Here is a 17,577-nt window from a genome sequence, read left to right on the forward strand (position 1 = left end):
ATTTGAATCTGAAAATTGCTCCCTGTGTCCTTTTCCCCTAATTCTGTTAAAAACATCAAACAAGTATTTTGAATATGGCCTCCTGCAAAAACCTTCTTTCCTCCTTTTTCTCCTCCATCTTTCCAGGACAAGTTTTGTTTTTTTCTCTCTGCTCTCTAGCACTTCCTTTAATTTAAAAAATATTTCTTGTATGTACTTTGTATATATTTTGACTCTCTGTATCCTTTATGTCATTGCCCCACTTTAAGTTGTTAACTGGTATAAGAGGAAAATGGTCAGATAATTTATTTATTTTACACTAAAATTTTCAATATATGTATAACATTATTCTCTTTTTCATAGCTATAAACCTCATTCTTGGAGAAAAGAAAAACAGTATTGTGAAAATTGTTTCACTTTCAAACCCAGTGCCCTATGTCCTTAATACATTTTCTATAATTTAGAAAAGTTAAAATGCAGAAAGTTATACAAATAGTAGTTATGCAGCTCTATGAAATTTTATGAAGTGAACACATTTATAACCACTACCTAGATCAAGATATGGAACAGTGCTAGCACTTCAGAAGCTCTCCTCATGCTTCCTCTGCGTGATTATCTGCACCCTGTAAACGTGACCACTATTCTGCCTGCCATTATCAATTATTTCTCATACCAGTTTTCAAACTTTATATAAATGAAATCATTTACTATGTACTCCTTTTTGAGTCTCTCTTCTTTTGTTTAATAGTATGTTTGTGAGATTTGCTTTTATTACTGTCATAGTTCATTGTATGTCTACTGTTGATGGGCATTTTCAGTTTTGGCTGTTATGAACAATTCTATGAATGTTTTTTATGTCTATTTTGATATACCTATATATACTTTCCTTTCAGTATATACCTAGTAGTGGACTTGCTGGATCATAAGGTTTTAGAATGTTCTACCTAAATTTTTTTCCAAATTTGATGCTACCAATTTACAGTCACACCAGTATAACAGGCTTTAATGGTTCTTTTACCCCATATTATGAAGTGTTTTTTTGTTTGTTTTGTGTGCTGTTCTGCACTGCGCATACGTAGTGTTGTCTCATTGTGGTTTTGATTTTCTTTCCCCAAAAATGTTGAACATTTTTAATAAAATAGGAATTTTGTAAATTCCTGTATAGATTTTTTTGTTCATCTTTTACTTGTATTATCTTTATTTTCTTATTGATTTATATGAGTTCTTTGTATACTCTAGGTATGAGTCCTTTGGATATATGAGTTAAAGATACTTTTTCCCATTCTATGATTTGCCTTACTGTTTTAATGGAGTCTTTGTTGAATAGAAGTTTTCTTATTTATAAATTTCACTTTACCAATCTTTTCTTTTATAGTTAGAACATTTTGTGTCCTGTTTAAGAAATCTTTGCCTAGTCCTAGCAAATGAGATATTCTGTTAGGCTATCTTCTAGAAAATTTATTTTTTTACCTTTCATATTTGAGTCTATAATCCACATGGAATTTATTTTTCTGTGTGGGATGAGGTATAGGGACAGGTTTCATTTTTATACAATACTTACTGACCCATTACCATTTATTAAGAATACCATTGTGTTAATAAAATATTACAGTGACATCTCTGTCCTAATTAAGGTGATTATAAATATATAATGTTTCTGGATTCTTTATTCGGTTCCACTAGTCTTTATCTGTGCTTCTATCAATCATACTTGCTCTTGATTACCTTAGCATTATATTAAATCTTGATGTTAAGTAATAGCGGTCATTCTTATTCACATTTTCTTTACTATTCTTGGACCTTTCCATTTCGATGTAAATTTTGGAATCATTTAGTTTTTATGGTGCTGTATTGCTCATTTAGTGTTCTGGGAGCAAAGCCTAATGCGTAAACATATTACTCCCAAATAGCCAACATGAAAGAAGAGCTGTAAATTTGAATAGTTTTAATCAACGTAATGTATGAATGTTGTATGATTCACTTTGTATATAATAGTCTCCAAGTGATTGTTTTCCAACAACCTACCAGCCATCTTGTTTTGTTTGTCATAGTCCAAATTCATCATTATTAAAGCAGTTGCTGTAGAATTCCACTCAAGGAAAGTACTCTTTGTTTAGGGACAGTCTTAATTGGGCGTGTTTGGTTTTGAAGATGATATCTTCTTCACATCACCTGGATAGTCATGGATGAGACAAAAAGATAGGTAAAATATATAGTATGAGGATTTAAGAGGAATTTTGAGAGTTGTAAGCAAATACCCTTGGGAGAGGGGAGGTAGGAAATGATGCCCAGCAACATGGTGAGAGACTGGAATCGAGGATAACAGTAGAGCTTAGGGGTTAAGAGATTTCCTGGCTCAGCCACTTACTAGCCATATGAATTTGGTAAGTTACTCATCCCTCTGTACTTCACTTTCCTTATTCATAAAACAAGGATAAGACTGCTTACCTCATGGAGCAGTTGTGATAATTAAATGAGTTAGTATATGTAAAATACTTAGAAACAGTACCTGAAATTTTAATACCCATATGTGCTACCTGTTATTATAATTCATTAAAGATAATCTGTGAAAAATCTGAAATGTATCATATTTTTAGTTTTGTTTATTCTGTGCCTTGATACAACCCCCCACCCTTGACACACAATGGAACCTTATTAATAAGGTCCTGTGCATTCATTACCATAAGACTAAGGTTCTTTGAAGACGGAAAACATTATAGCAGAATCTTGTAATGCAGAAAACAGACCCTACAGTCAGGAAGGAAACAGCCCAAAGACTAAGAATTCATTGTAAGTCAGAAATTGAAGTAATTTTAAGAATCCTCAGAAATAACAGGTTAGACACCTATTTTCCTGCTGACTGTGTGCTAAGAGTTCATCCAGTTTGACAGATTTTAAAAGATAAAGTGATTCTGGCTGTTTCAGGGTTTCTCAACCTCAATACTATTTAATGACTTTTGGGGCTAGGTAATCCTTTGTTGTAGGGAGCTGTCTTGTGTATTGTAGGATGTTTAGCAGACTTCCCTGGCCTCTACCTACCAGAAGCCAGTAGCAACACCCTTCTCCTGATATGACAATCAGAATTATCTTCAGTCATTGCCACATGTTCCCTGGGGGGGCAAACTTGTCACCAGTTGAGAACTGCTAAGTTATTTAAAAGAAACTTCTCTGCATAGGTTTTTTTCCCCCAAAACTTCAAACATTCACAGAAATACAGAATAGAATAATGTACTACTATATACTCATTTCTCAGCTTCAATAATTTTTTTGACAACTTTGTTTTATCGTATATCTTTGCTATTTTTTCCTGTAGTATTTCAGCAAAACTTGGTTATTATATCATTCTTCCCATAGATACTTCAATGTATATAAAGTGTATGAACTCATGGACTTCTTAAAAATAATAAATATTAGTATCTTTTTAAGAAACTAGTATTTAGAAAAAAACGCTTAAGAGAATAGAGTGATACAATAAGAATAATAGTGACATGAGTGTAAGAGCCCAGAAGAAAAAGGAACAGTTTGGTTTGTTTTCTCTTAGCTTCTTTCTCGAGTAATATTTCAACTTTTGTGAATAATGCATGAAATTATAATATAATTATAGCCTCTTGCCTGCCATTTTCTTTTTTAATTGAAGTGTAGTCAGTTATAGTGTGTCAGTTTCTGGTATACAGCATAATGTCCCAGTCATGCATATATATATGCATATATTCATTTTCATATCTTTTTTCATTAAAGGTTATTACAGGATACTGAATATAGTTCCCTGTGCTATATGGAAGAAATTTGTTTTTTCTCTATTTTTATATATAGTGGTTAGCATTTTCCTGCCTGCCATTTGTTTGTAATGTAGTGATGTATTGTGAAATCTGAAGAGGTCCGAGACATTCAAAATTTTATTAAATAGATATCTTCAGAATAACATTTAGCATTTTAAGCAGAACTGTTTACTTCAGATTTCATATACTATAAATACTCTTGTTATTGTAATAGATTTTAATAGATTTTTATAACATTAAATAGATGACTTAATAGTTTAGAAGTAGTATCCAAATAGCCAAAAAGGAAATTCCACACACTGTAGTAATGAAATGAAAAATTTTTCATAGCAAGGCCTTAAAGGTGGAAATCTGCTTGAGTGGAGGATAGGGGACTTATTTGTTTCTTTTTATTGAAATACAGTTGATTTGCAACATTGTGTTAGTTTCAGGTGTACAGCACAGTGATTCATTATTTTTCCATATTATATCCCAGTATAAGTTATTACAAGGTAATGGGTGTAATTCCCTGTGCTATACAGTATATCCTTGCTGCTTATCTATTTTATATATGGTAGTTTGTATCTGCTAATCCTATACCCCTAGTTTGTCCCTTCCCCCTTCCATCTCCCTTTTGGTAACTGTAAGTTTGCTTTTTATCTCTGTGAGTCTGTTTCTGTTTTATATATGCATTCACTTGTATTATGTTTTAGGTTTACGGAACTTGTTTTGAAGATGCATTTACATGTATAATACAGCTTTTTCCTGAGATTTTATGTTAGAATACCTTAGGTGGGCAGAGGTAGAGAGATAAGGAACTGATGGATATTATAGAGGTAATAAAGCCCCTCAGATGTCTTTCTGTTCTGTGACAGAGAAATCCATTTCTGTTGCCTCTTGGAGAGGAAATAGGATAGGGAAAACAGAGCCTGTTCTTCTTCTCTGACATAAATTCAATGAGAGATCTATATAGATTTTTCACAGATGGAACACTTGAGTTCAGTAATACTGTACAAAAATACACCTATAGTAGTCCCTTCCTCTGACCCCCAGCTTGGGGCTTTAGTAGAGAAGTTAAGATAAATGTTGAAAAATTACAGTGCAAATCTCACTTTCTTGACATTTGGAGTAGTTTAATTTGCAGCACTGAATATCCAAAAAATTATGCTGTTATATTTTTAGCGTCAAGCCATATGACACTGTAGTTAATGCTTGCTATGCTGAAAGGACATTTCTGACTCAAAAAAAAAAAGATTTTTGTAATGTCCTGTAGGATCTGTGCTGTTGTAGATTGTTGTAAGGTTAAACTAAATGTATCTGAACATAAAACAAAATCTAAAAAAAATGTTGACAGTGGATCAAGTTAATATCAACAGATATTGAGTTTAGATAAATTTGTTCTGCATCACATTTAGAAAAGATCATCTTGATTGAGTTCCCTAGCTCTTTTTTATGTCTATAAATTCTCTATTTGGAAATAAATTTATCTTGATGGTGAGTCCAAGGAAAAACTTTAGCAGCCCTCAGTGTTCAGCATCCCTCAGTGAAAAGATTTGAAAAAAAAAATTCCTATAGTTGGTGACCACTGAAAAATAGCCTAAATAGAAAGAGAACCATAAAGGCTAATTGTATGGAAAAATGTAGCAGTCTGGAAGCCGAGGATTAAGATGAATGCCAGGGACAAGAATTTTAGGGATCTAAATTTCAGGGCAGAAAATGAACCTGAGTGGGATTTCTTTTTGGGGTGATGAAAATATTCTGGAATTAGTAGTGATGGTTCCATAAATTAATGAATATACTAAAGCCACTGAACTGTACTCTTAAGTGGGTAGAGTTTATGGTATATGAATTATATATCAGTTTTTAAAAAATGACCCTGACTATGGGGGAAATGATAGCTCAGGGCTATCTGGCATGGGGTAGGAACCCAGCCAGCGTGAGTAACGCACCTGTGTGCAGGGTGGCAGCGAACAGCAGTGAATGTGTTACATGTAGGGGGAGTAGGTTAAGTAAGGATAATGAGAACCAGATTTTTCACTATTGGAGAAGAGAGTTACAACTTTGGGAAGGAAGAAATCTAGAATTAACCCTATGGTATTGAATTGGAATTAGAGCATCTCTGTGAACTTTTGGAGCATAAAGTTTGTATATGGATTTATAAATAAAAATGGATATAGGGATACATGTGTGTCTGTATACATGTATTTATATATGTGTGTGAATATATTACCTGACTCTGTCCACAGAGTGGACCTGGGGGATAGTGACACCCTCATCACAATGAGCATACCTGATATTCTCAATACCTTTCTCCACTAAAGAAAACCAAGGTTTCTTGGGGAAGGGACTGATTCCACGGGTTGGGCAGGGAATGTACAAAAGAGCCTGGAATATCTTATGCCAGAAAGCAAAGAAGTGCTCAGAAAATGACAGGGATATGTCAGTAAGTTACAGGAGCCAAATTGAAAGGGTTTGCCTGGCCAAGTTTGGGATAATTTGAGCAACAAAATAAATAATAATAGTAACATTATAATGCATTGAATAAGATAGGAATCTTTGAGTTTAGATAGAAAGATAGATGAAAAGAAACTAAACTGTAGAAGAGTGATGGATTTAGAAAAATCACAAATATGGTAGTAATTAACCAAGAACCCAAACAGGAAACATTAATGGATGTTAAAAATAGTGGGCAAAAGTTTCTTGAGGAGGGATTTAGACTGATACTGGTACACCAATGTTCATGTTATCATTATGCATAATATCTAACAGGTGGGAACAACTCAAGTGTCAAACATCAGATGAGTAGGTAAACTAAATATGGTATATACATACAATAGAATATTATTCAGTTATAAAAAGGAGTGAAATTCTGATAACATGTTATAATATGGGTGAACCTAGAAAATGTGTGATGCAAGGTAAGCTAGACATAAAAGGACAAATATTATATGATTCTACTTGTGTAAGGTACCAAAACTAGGCAAATTCATAGAGACAGAAAATAGAATACAGGTTACTAGGGGCTAGTAAGAGTGGGGAATGGATACAGGTTACTACAGGATGATTGAAAAAATCTGGAAATGGAGATAGTTGCACAACATTGTGAATGTGCTTAATGCCACTGAATTGTACACTTAAAAATGGTTAAAATGGAAAATTTTGTTACATATATTTTTGTCACAGAAATTTTTTTAAGTTTGTCAAGGAATGGGCTATTTATGTAGTCTCAAAGTATCCCACCTCAAAATACTTACAATTACAAAGATAAAGATTGTAACTGTAGAGTGGAAAAGTCTGGCAAACACTACCATAACCAAGTGAGGAACGTTAACAGAGTATTACTTTTGTGAAAGTCCTGCCAAAAATGCATAATGTAAATCAAATTGTGAAGTAACATGAGATAAATTCAAATTAAGGGTCATTGTGCAGAGCAACTGGCCTGTAATCTTCAGAAGTGTCAAGGTCATCAAAGTTAAAAAACTGAGGAACTGTTCCAGATTAAGAGAGTAAAATAGAACGGAGAACTAAATGTACTACGTGATCCTGAATTGGATTATTTTGCTAGAAATGATGTTACCTGATAAATGTCAAAACTTAAATGGGGTCTTTGGATGAGATAATAATAATGTAAAATGTTAGCTTCCTAATTTCTGTGCTGGTACTGTGGTTATGTAAAAGAATGTCCTTGTTTATAGGAAATGCATACTATCTGGGAAGGATGGGGCTGTCATGTCTGTATTTTCAAATGGTTAAGGAAAAAAATGTTCTTTGTACTATTTTGAAACTTTTTTGTAAGTTTGAACTGATTTCAAAATTTGAAAAAGAATATTTATACGAACTATAAGAAAAAGAAAGATGGAAGAACCTGAATGAAGGTGGTGATTGTAGCCAGGAACTAGGTCCCAAGATTAGGACGTGTATTGGAGGGCTAACTGCCAAAGAAATGGGAAACTTCTCTTCATTAAGTGACAAAAACATTCAAACTCAAAGGTTTCAAACTCAAGGATTTCAAGTAGTATATTGAGGATAGTCTAAGTAGACTATCAGTTATAATATGTAAAAATGGGAAATTCAGCTTCTAGAAAGGGACCTAGTAATTTCGGATTCAGAATGTGAAAACAAGGGAAATGATCAAACTGAATGTAAGAATAGTTGCAGAACTGACCATTTTATTTTGGAAGATTCATATGTTTCAATGTCATCCTGTTATAGGTGATGCTGAACAAGAACTTGGTCCCCCTCCATCGGTAGATGAGGCAGCAAACACACTCATGACTCGTCTGGGTTTCCTCCTTGGAGAGAAAGTCACGGAAGTTCAGCCAGGTGATCAATACAACATGGACGTACAGGATGAAAATCAGGTAAACTGCTTCCTCTCAACTTTGTGAAACGTGGAATGAGTCATCCTATTATAACCAGGAAAGGGAAAATGTTGCAGGGTGTGGGTGTTCTGAGAAGAATAATCCCAAATGTCGAATGCCTTTAGAGCCTGGAGATACAGCTTAACTTTCCATAATCACTGTATTTCTTTGGTTTATGAAACATGTTTTAGTTTCATTCTTAAGTTATAAAAAGCTACTTTAAGGTTTGGACTCATTTATTCAATGAATGAGAAAATAAGTAAATAAGCCAACAAACAAAATTAACATATAAGAGCACTGTACCCCAGAATTGCAGAATACACATTGTTTTCAGGTACACATGGATTGGATTATTTACCACATTGACAATATGCTGAGTCATAAAGCAGGTCTCAGCAAATTTTAAAAGATTGCAATTGCTGTGACCATAGTAGAATTAATCAATTATAAAATAACTCAGAAAATGATAGCTAAAAGATAACTTAGAAAATCAAAATCCCCCAAGTGTTAGGATATTAAGATACTCCTAAGTAGCCTTTAAGTCAAAGAAGGAATCACAAGAAAACAGAAAATACTTTAAACTGAAATAATAAAAACAAAATATGACCAAACTTGTAATATACAGTTAAAGGTATGCTAAAAAAAAAAAAAGAAAACTTTGATTTTAGGAAAGTGGAAAATCTGAGAAGTTAATTATCTAAATATTCATCTCAGAACTTTAAAAATATCAGCAAAATGAAAAAAATAATTATTTCATAGACTTCCTTCTTTTGGCTACTTCCATTCTTTTCAGTTAAAATGTGGCAAAAGAAGCATTAGACTGAGATCCATTTGTGTGGTCTTAATCTTTAAAATGAACGTCCTGTAGTGAATCATTTTACTCAGTAGATGACAAATTCAAATGCATATCCTTAATATTGAAGATTCTATGTCATGTGTTGGTTTTGTCATAAAGTGAAAAAAGTGTACAAGGATTATTTGAATATATTTATAAATGAAGTCTCTCCTCGGACTCCTTACTCCTAACGTCATTGGTTTCCTGGCTGCACATTTTAATCACCTGGAAGGTTTTTGTAAAATTCAGATACCCAGAGATTCTAATCATATTGAAACTCCTCCATTCTTGTATGTTTACATCTTAACACCTGCATTGTCTCTGGCCCTGCCTTTCCCCTTAATTCTAGCTGCCTGCAGTACCTTTTCTACCTGAATGTTCAACATACACCTCAAATTATACACATCAGAAAATGTGCTAAATCTGATCCCTTTTCATTACTTCCACTGCTACCCCTAAGTCCAGCTCACTGTCATCTCTCGCCTGGGCTCCTGAACTAGCTCCTAGAATGTAAGGCTAGAAGGCCTAGAACTTTTCCCTGTCCTATTTACCGCTGTATCCTCTGCACCTAGGACAACATCTGCTATTAGTAAGTGTCCAGTAAATATTTACTGTATGAATAAATGGCCTCCTAATAGGTCCCTGCTTCCACTCCGACCCCCATATAGTTTGCTCACACCATAGCCAGAGTGATCCGTGAAAAATGTGAATCTGATTCTTTTACTTTTCTGCTCTCCGTCTTCCCCTGTATTCCCATCGCATTTAACATTAAATCTAAAATCTTCACCATGGCCAGAAAGGCGCTACCTGATCTCACCCCTTGCTGCCTCTCCTACATTGTTTCCCACCCCCTCCCTTTCACCTGCAGCTCCCTAGCAACACTGGCCTTCTTGACACAGAAAATGTTCCTTTATACTGGAATGTTCTTCCCACGTAACTCATTTCCTGACTTCATCCAGTGCTCAGTTCTGTTACTGCCTCAGAGAGGCCTTCCTTAGTTACTTTATCACCTTGATTTTTTTTTTTACCAGTTTACACTGTAACCATGTCAGTATGCTATGCTCTGTGAATGAAAAATGAGAATGACACATGTAGAGGGCTTTTTAAAAATTGGTAGAAATAAAATATCTATTTTACTTTTTATTTCTTGATATTCATGTCAGGTAAAAACATGACTGTTCTAATAATGACCAAGTAATGTGTCATTATAGTCTGAGAATTTTTCAAGGACTGTGTTGTTTCTAAAAAGCCACATTTCTTCAGGTGCTAAAATTTATACTTGTTTGCTTTTGAGATGCTTCATGTCACAGCATGTTACAGTGATATCTGAATAAAGTCACAGGTCTATAGAGTATGCCTTACTTGTACATTTACTGAATAAATTAATCCTAAAATAAGTAAAGTAGTAGTATCATTGATTTAATATAATTAAAATGATATAATGTAATAGAAAAGTCACTGAACTGGGAGGTAGGTAGAAAATTTGTGTTCTGGTTCCAACTCTACCACCTACCATTCTGTATATTTGGACATGTCACTTAACCTCTCTGTACTTTAGATTTTTCATAGGTAATAATAACTGATATTTAATAAATGTTTACTCTGTATAATCATTGTACTGATTCCTTTATTTGCACTGTTTTATTCAAGCTTCCTTATTGCTCAGTATGGTAGGGTCCATTTGTATTTCAATTTTAGATGAAAAATGGAAGCACGCTGCTAAAAACTGATGGAATGATATTCAAATCCAGGCAGTGTGCTTTTAGAACTTATGTTCTTAATAGCCACACTATACTGTTCCAGTGTAATATGAGATAATAACACCTGATAGGATTGTTGTGAGAATCAAGTTAAATCATGAATATGAAAGCACTCTGTAAGCTGTAAAATGCCACATATATAAAAGATATAAAATAATATGCAAGATAACTAGTATGTAAATATATGCAGGAACTCTATGATTTGGGGGAAGTTACTTCATAGCTTTCATACTTAGGGTAGTTTCATTTTCACATTTCTTGAATGGGGGAAATAATATTCATTATGCCTCATACTTGATTGATAAGGAGAAAGTGAAATAATATTTTTTTTTTAGTTTAACTATAAAACATGGAACAAGTGTAAAAGAGTAATAATGAAGCTACACAGTAACCTTGGAGTATAATACACCAGGAAACTATCTTGGAACCATGGAAGAAAGTGGCTAAACTAACCACTGGAATTTCTAGTCGTAGTAAGATTGTTAATAACTAGGAAGTCTTGTTCACTTAGTGACTGTCTTCTGAACTAAACAGCATACTAACAAAAATAGACTGCTTTGCTTAGAAAGACCCTAAGTAATGTGGAAGGAAGTAATGTAAAAGGAGGACCCTAGTAAGGGTGTCCTCAGAATATACTAGTAATGACAGAATCCAGCATCAGCAAGTCAGCATATATCATTTTTTTCTGCAAAGGGCAAAGTAATTTTTGTTTGTTTTCTTTTTTGTTGGGAGAAGGAGTTAATTAGGTTCATTTATTTATTTTTAGAGGTTGTCGAGATTGAACACAGGACCTCATGTGTTGCTAAGCGTGCACTCCATCACTTGAGCTATACCCTCCCCCAAGGACAAAGTATTGAATGTAATATTCAACTGGCTGCAATATTTTCTTCTCTCAGTCGTTTCTGGGGTATTAGGATGTACCTTATAAATTCCATCATTAGGTTCTTATCTTGTATATTTGTAGAACCTTTAAGAGATCCAGACTGGAGAAAAAAAAAGAGAGACATCCAGACTAGGAATTTTGGATCCTTATGGAGAACACTCAAAACAATGGGAAAACCACTGAAAGGTTTTAGGAATGGAGCGGCTTACTTAGATGTCTATTTTAGCCTACAGTAGATAATGTTGTCTTTCTGTGCCTAGAAGAGATTTCTATGGCTCGTTAACTAGCCTCCTGAAATAAATATAAGGGCTGCCTTTTAATTCACGAGCCATGAACAGTTTTCTGCTTTCTGAATGGCTTGCTCTTTAAGCTTTGCCTTTACATTTAAAGCTTTTAAGGTATGCATTCTGTGATGTATGCTTTATTTTACAGAAAATAACGTGTCGTAAAAATAGTCTCATTTGAGCTTAACCTCCACAATAACTACATTATGCATATAATAACAGTTTCCTTTCTCAAAGAACAGACTGAGAATCTTGTCTAAAAACAGAAATGAGTTTACTATAAAAGCAGTAGATTCATACCAAAATGAAACTTTTTCAGTGTGGGATTACAATAGATATATCTAATGTAAAAGACTCTAATACAGTTCGAGTACAGTCCCACATATTTTTTAAACTGAGAATGAGGAGGTTAAAAATTGCCATGCCAAATTCTAACTAAGCGGGATTCAAATTCAGTAAGACTGGAATGGGGTTCAGTATCTGTCAGTTTTGTAGGGAAACTTATTTTTAACATTCCACAGGTAATTCTACTGCATGCCCAGTTGAAAAATCATTGCTCTGGTAGACCAACATCATTTTATAAAAATAGAGGTGATTGCAAAGAAATTGAAACTTCTCCCTCCTGTGGAGAAAAATTATATAGAAGAAAAATGGCATAGATTTGAGGGCTTATTGTGTTATTAAGAAAAATCAGTTTCTAATATTATTCATACAATTGAAAAGATTTACTTGATTGCAGGGTTCTGAGAATATCACTAGTGCTTGGTTGAGTTGAATGTATCTTTTATGATCTGGTTATAGCATTTAAATTAAAATCAAAACCTGGATTCAACGTAGATGTTTAAATACAAGGAATTGCATCTGAAAATCATTTTGGGATGAGTCAAACAGCCTTAATATTCTCATATCCAGTGATCAACACATTTTCCAGTCAAGTTATAAAATGTAAATGTTAAATTTTAGCAGAGAGAATATGAATACAGACTCTATATATAAAGAAGTTGAAGTGGTTTTTTTTTAATTTAACATTTAAAGATGTCAAATTTATCATCAGTTCTCCTTCAGTTAAGGTAATTAGTACTCCTAAAGTTAAAGTAATTTTGCCACCGATCAGTTACCATTTTGAGAAGGATAAAATTTCTTTAGTGTTTGAAATACATATACTTTTATTCATTATTTCATTAATTCATTTGGGTGGAAAGAGCTAAAGTAAAGTGAGTTGTCATTAAATTAAGTAAACCAGAATATATTACATCAGTTTTTTTGGTGATTATTCATTCTTTTTCATCAAAAATGTAAAAAGGCAGTAACTTCAGGTATAAGAATCATTCAGAATACAGAGATCTCAGTCTACTCAGTTTCTACAGAGAAATTATTTAGTTTTGTATTAAATTAATATTGTTTGATCTATTTTATTTGATAAACTTTTAGAGTAAGGCATTTTTCCTGCATTCATTTATTATCTCCGAGCAGCCACGTATGTATCAAAAAAACCCCTACTTATTTGCATTGAGAACTTTACTTTTATTTCCTACAGAGATTTTTTTTTCCTACCCGAAGAAAACTATTAACGACACAAAGTTCCAAGCCTTCAGAAAAATTTTATTGATTGAAAATAGCAAGGACAACTTGTGCTTAACAAAAAAAATTCCTCTGTTAGTTCATGGCAATGATAAAGACTACTTTTCACTGGAAATTTCCTAGGCAGAAAAACTGGCCACAGTCTCTGCTCTTGTTAAATTTATCAGGTTTCACCTGAATTACAGAACACAGAATTCTTTATCCTAGAAAGCAAAAATAAATAGAACCTAATAGATGTAAAAGCTGTGCATGTAGATTTTCTTCTTTTTGTCATCAAAGCATATGTTTTACCATAAGATGTATTTTACTGTAACAGCTGATAAGTTTATCTTATTTATTTTTTATTCCAATTTTTCAGACCTCAGCAATCACCCAACGGATAAGTCCCTGTTCCACCTTGACTAGCAGCACTGCCTCTCCGCCAGCCAGTAGTCCCTGCTCCACCCTCCCGCCAGTCAGTACAAATGCAACTGCCAAGGACTGCAGCTATGGGGCTGTCACGAGTCCAACCTCCACCCTTGAAAGCAGAGATAGTGGTATCATTGGTGAGCTGGTTTTTATATTAATCATTTTATGTCTATTTTTCTTTTTAAAATAATTATACAAGCTTAAGATTTTCGAAAATTCTGCTTTTGAGTTGTTGAGATGTGTGTATAAAATGTGTCCTTTACTTTTTAATGATGCTGGAGAGAGATAAAGGGTAAACAAAATGAGACGTATCCCTCCCTGCTTAACCAGTCCTTTAAAAATATTATCTGATAAAAGAAGGGGTAAATAGCAAAATTTTCTCCTTCCTGGAAATTCACATACATCATCTATCTACCAACAGAAGTGGTTCAGAAAAAGTTCATTCCTCACTGAACTGGTAGTTTCTTGGTGGTTCTAAGTTCTTCACATACTTACTGCCTATTGTATACTTGTCAAGGGGAGTCAGTCAAATGGAAAGGAGCAAAGTTTTGGGAAATGAAGAATCTGAAGGAAAGAAATGCAAAGAAAAGAAAGCAAGACTGAACACAGAACCTTAGGGCACACTCAAATTGAACAGGGAGTGAGAGGTGGGAGCATGAGCCAGTGGATACCAAAACGGAGAACTCAGACAAATAGAAAAACTGGGGCAATATAATGCTGCCAGTGCCAAAGATAAAAATTTCCAGGAAGTGGTGAAGAGAAGCTGGTCAACAAATGACAAAAGCTGAAGAGGGCAGGAAAGTGGGATGAAGGAATAAAGAAAATAAAATATTTTTTCCTCGTTTAGTTTCCTTCTAAAGGCTATCAAATCAAAATATGTATTTGTTTAGATTTATGGCAGATATTAATGCCATGTCAACTGAGCATATCTCTACTACTTAAATCAATATATATCAACTTGTGAATTTATTCATTTTACATAAATACTGAATCAATAAAAAGAATATTTTTACAGCAAAGTTATGGGATACGAAATCAATGCACAAAAGCCAGTTGCATTCTATACCCTTACAATGAATAATCCAAAAAGAAAATTAAGGAAACAATTCCATTACAATAGCATCAAAAAGAATGAAATACTTAGTAATAAATTTAACCAAGGAGGCAAAAGTCTTGTACACTAAACACTACAAAACATTGCTGAAGAAATTTTAAAAGACTTAAATAATTGGAAATATATACTGTGTTCATGGATTAGAAGACTTAATATCGTTAAAATGATAATATTTCTCAAAGCAATCTACAGAATCATTGAAATCCCTATCATAATTCCAACAGGGTTCTTTGCTGAAATAGAAACACCCATTCTAAAATTCATGTGGAATCTAGGAACCCAAATAGCCAAAACAATCTTAAAAAAGGAGAACAAAGAGAATTCACATTTCCTAATTTCAAAACTTACTACAAAGCTCCTTAAAGACAGGATTCATGTCTAATAATTTTATGTACTGTCAGTGTCTAGCATAATAATTTCTAATTTGTGACTTCTTTGTATGAGAGATCTTTATGAAGATACTACCATTAAATGGCTAAATATTTTAACTAAGTAAAGTACATAGAGAGATAAAAGGTGATGAAAAATAGCCTCTTTTCCTAACCTTTGAAAGTTTGTAGAAGATTGGAATTATCTGTTTCTTGACTATTTAGTAGGACCTGCCGTTAAAATATTCAGGACCTGACATTTTCTTCATGCAAATTTTTTAAACTACTACTTCTATGTATTCAATACTATAGGAATTTTAAAATGTTCTATTTCTTCTTGAACTGTTTTCCTTATTTCTTTCAGTTATGGTTTTTATCTTTTTCAAGTTTATTGGCATAAAGTTATCCAAACTGTCCTCTTGTAATGACATTCCTACCTACCCAGGAACACAAGCCAGAAAGCCGAGAGGAGTCCTGGCCATCTTCCTTCCCCTTGTATTTCTCACCCCTGTATTTTCTGTCCATCTTTCCTAGCATTGCATTGATAGTCCTCAATATGTTAGATTAATGTATATCTAACTGTTCTCTCTTCTTTTTTTTAACATTTTTTATTGAGTTATAATCATTTTATAATATTGTGTCAAGTTCCAGTGTAGAACACAATTTTTCAGTTATACATGAACATGTATATATTCATTGTCACATTTTTTTCCTCTGTCTGCTTTTCATCTTGTCCTTTCTTTTTTTTTTTTTCCTTCTTTTTTTTTCATATTACCTCTCTTTTATTTGGATCTTCAAATTCTCTAAAATATAATATTTTATATTTATTACTGTAGAGTCATTCATTGTGTATGCTTTATTAAAACTGTTCTGTGTGTGCTTTATGTTTTAATTGCATTTCATTTTCATTTCTTTATAGCTAGTACACAGAAACATCATTACATTTAGTATTTTAAACTTGTATCCTAAGACTTTCCTTAATATACTTATTAATTCTTGTAGTTTTGTAGGTTCTTTAGAGTTTAATATATAGAATTTCACACAATCTGTAAATAGAGTTTTACTTTCCCTTCCTCATTTTATTTCTTTTATGAATGTTCATTTTCTCATTACACTGGATAGAATCTCAGTAGAGTATTTAATAAAAGTGTTTTGAGCAAACATCTTTACTTATTCTTAATCTTTAAGAGAGGCCTATAATATTTATTTCACCATTAAGTATTATATTACCTGTAGGCATTTTATAACTACCGTATGTGAAGACAAAAAGGATTCTGTCAATTCTTAGCTAGCTTAAAAGTGTTTTTTTTTTCCTCTGTGATTTATCATAACATTTTGTGTATATTTCCCTGTGCTATACAGTGTAATCTTGTTTATCTGTTCTACAGTTTTGAAATCCCCGTCTATCCCTTCCCACCCTCTACCCCGCCCCCCCCCCCCCCACCCCGGTAACCACAAGTCTGTATTCTCTGTCCATGAGTCTATTTCTGTCCTGTATTTATGCTTTGTTTTTGTTTGTTTGTTTGTTTTTGTTTTTTAGATTCCACATATGAGCGATCTCATATGGTATTTTTCTTTTTCTTTCTGGCTTACTTCACTTAGAATGACATTGTCTAGGAGCATCCATGTTGCTACAAATGGCATTATGTTGTCGGTTTTTATGGCTGAGTAGTATTCCATTGTATAAATATACCACATCTTCTTTATCCAGTCACCTGTTGATGGACATTTAGGTTGTTTCCATGTTTTGGCTATTGTAAATAGTGCTGCTATGAACATTGGGGTGCAGGTGTCATCCTGAAGTAGATTTCCTTCTGGGTACAAGCCCAGAGTGGGATTCCTGGGTCATATGGTAAGTCTATTCCTAGTCTTTTGAGGAATCTCCACACTGTTTTCCATAGTGGCTGCACCAAACTGCATTCCCACCAGCAGTGTAGGAGGGTTCCCCTTTCTCCACAGCCTCTCCAGCATTTGTCATTTTTGGATTTTTGAATGACGGCCATTCTGACTGGTGTGAGGTGATACCTCATTGTAGTTTTGATTTGCATTTCTCTGATAATTAGTGATACTGAACATTTTTTCATGTGCTTTTTGATCATTTGTATGTCTTCCTTGGAGAGTTGCTTGTTTAGGTCTTCTGCCCATTTTTGGATTGGGTTGTTTATTTTTTTCTTATTGAGTTGTATAAGCTGCTTATATATTTTGGAGATCAAGCCTTTGTCGGTTTCACTTGCAAAAATTTTCTC

At 33.6% G+C, this 17,577-nt stretch overlaps 1 protein-coding gene across 5 annotated transcripts in view; it reads left to right on the top strand.

Annotated features, from left to right (window-relative positions):
* Positions 1–17,577, top strand: part of TANC2 (tetratricopeptide repeat, ankyrin repeat and coiled-coil containing 2) — a 309,551-nt gene that overhangs the window by 165,827 nt on the left and 126,147 nt on the right. For all 5 annotated transcript variants that reach the window (XM_015235187.3, XM_031685573.2, XM_031685574.2 and 2 more), the window contains 2 exons: positions 7,950–8,098; positions 13,800–13,986. In XM_015235187.3, the coding sequence (XP_015090673.1) occupies positions 7,950–8,098; positions 13,800–13,986 (336 nt within the window). The remainder of the gene's footprint in view (positions 1–7,949; positions 8,099–13,799; positions 13,987–17,577) is intronic.

This window comes from Vicugna pacos, chromosome 16, assembly GCF_048564905.1.
Source record: "Vicugna pacos chromosome 16, VicPac4, whole genome shotgun sequence".
NCBI lineage: Eukaryota > Metazoa > Chordata > Mammalia > Artiodactyla > Camelidae > Vicugna > Vicugna pacos.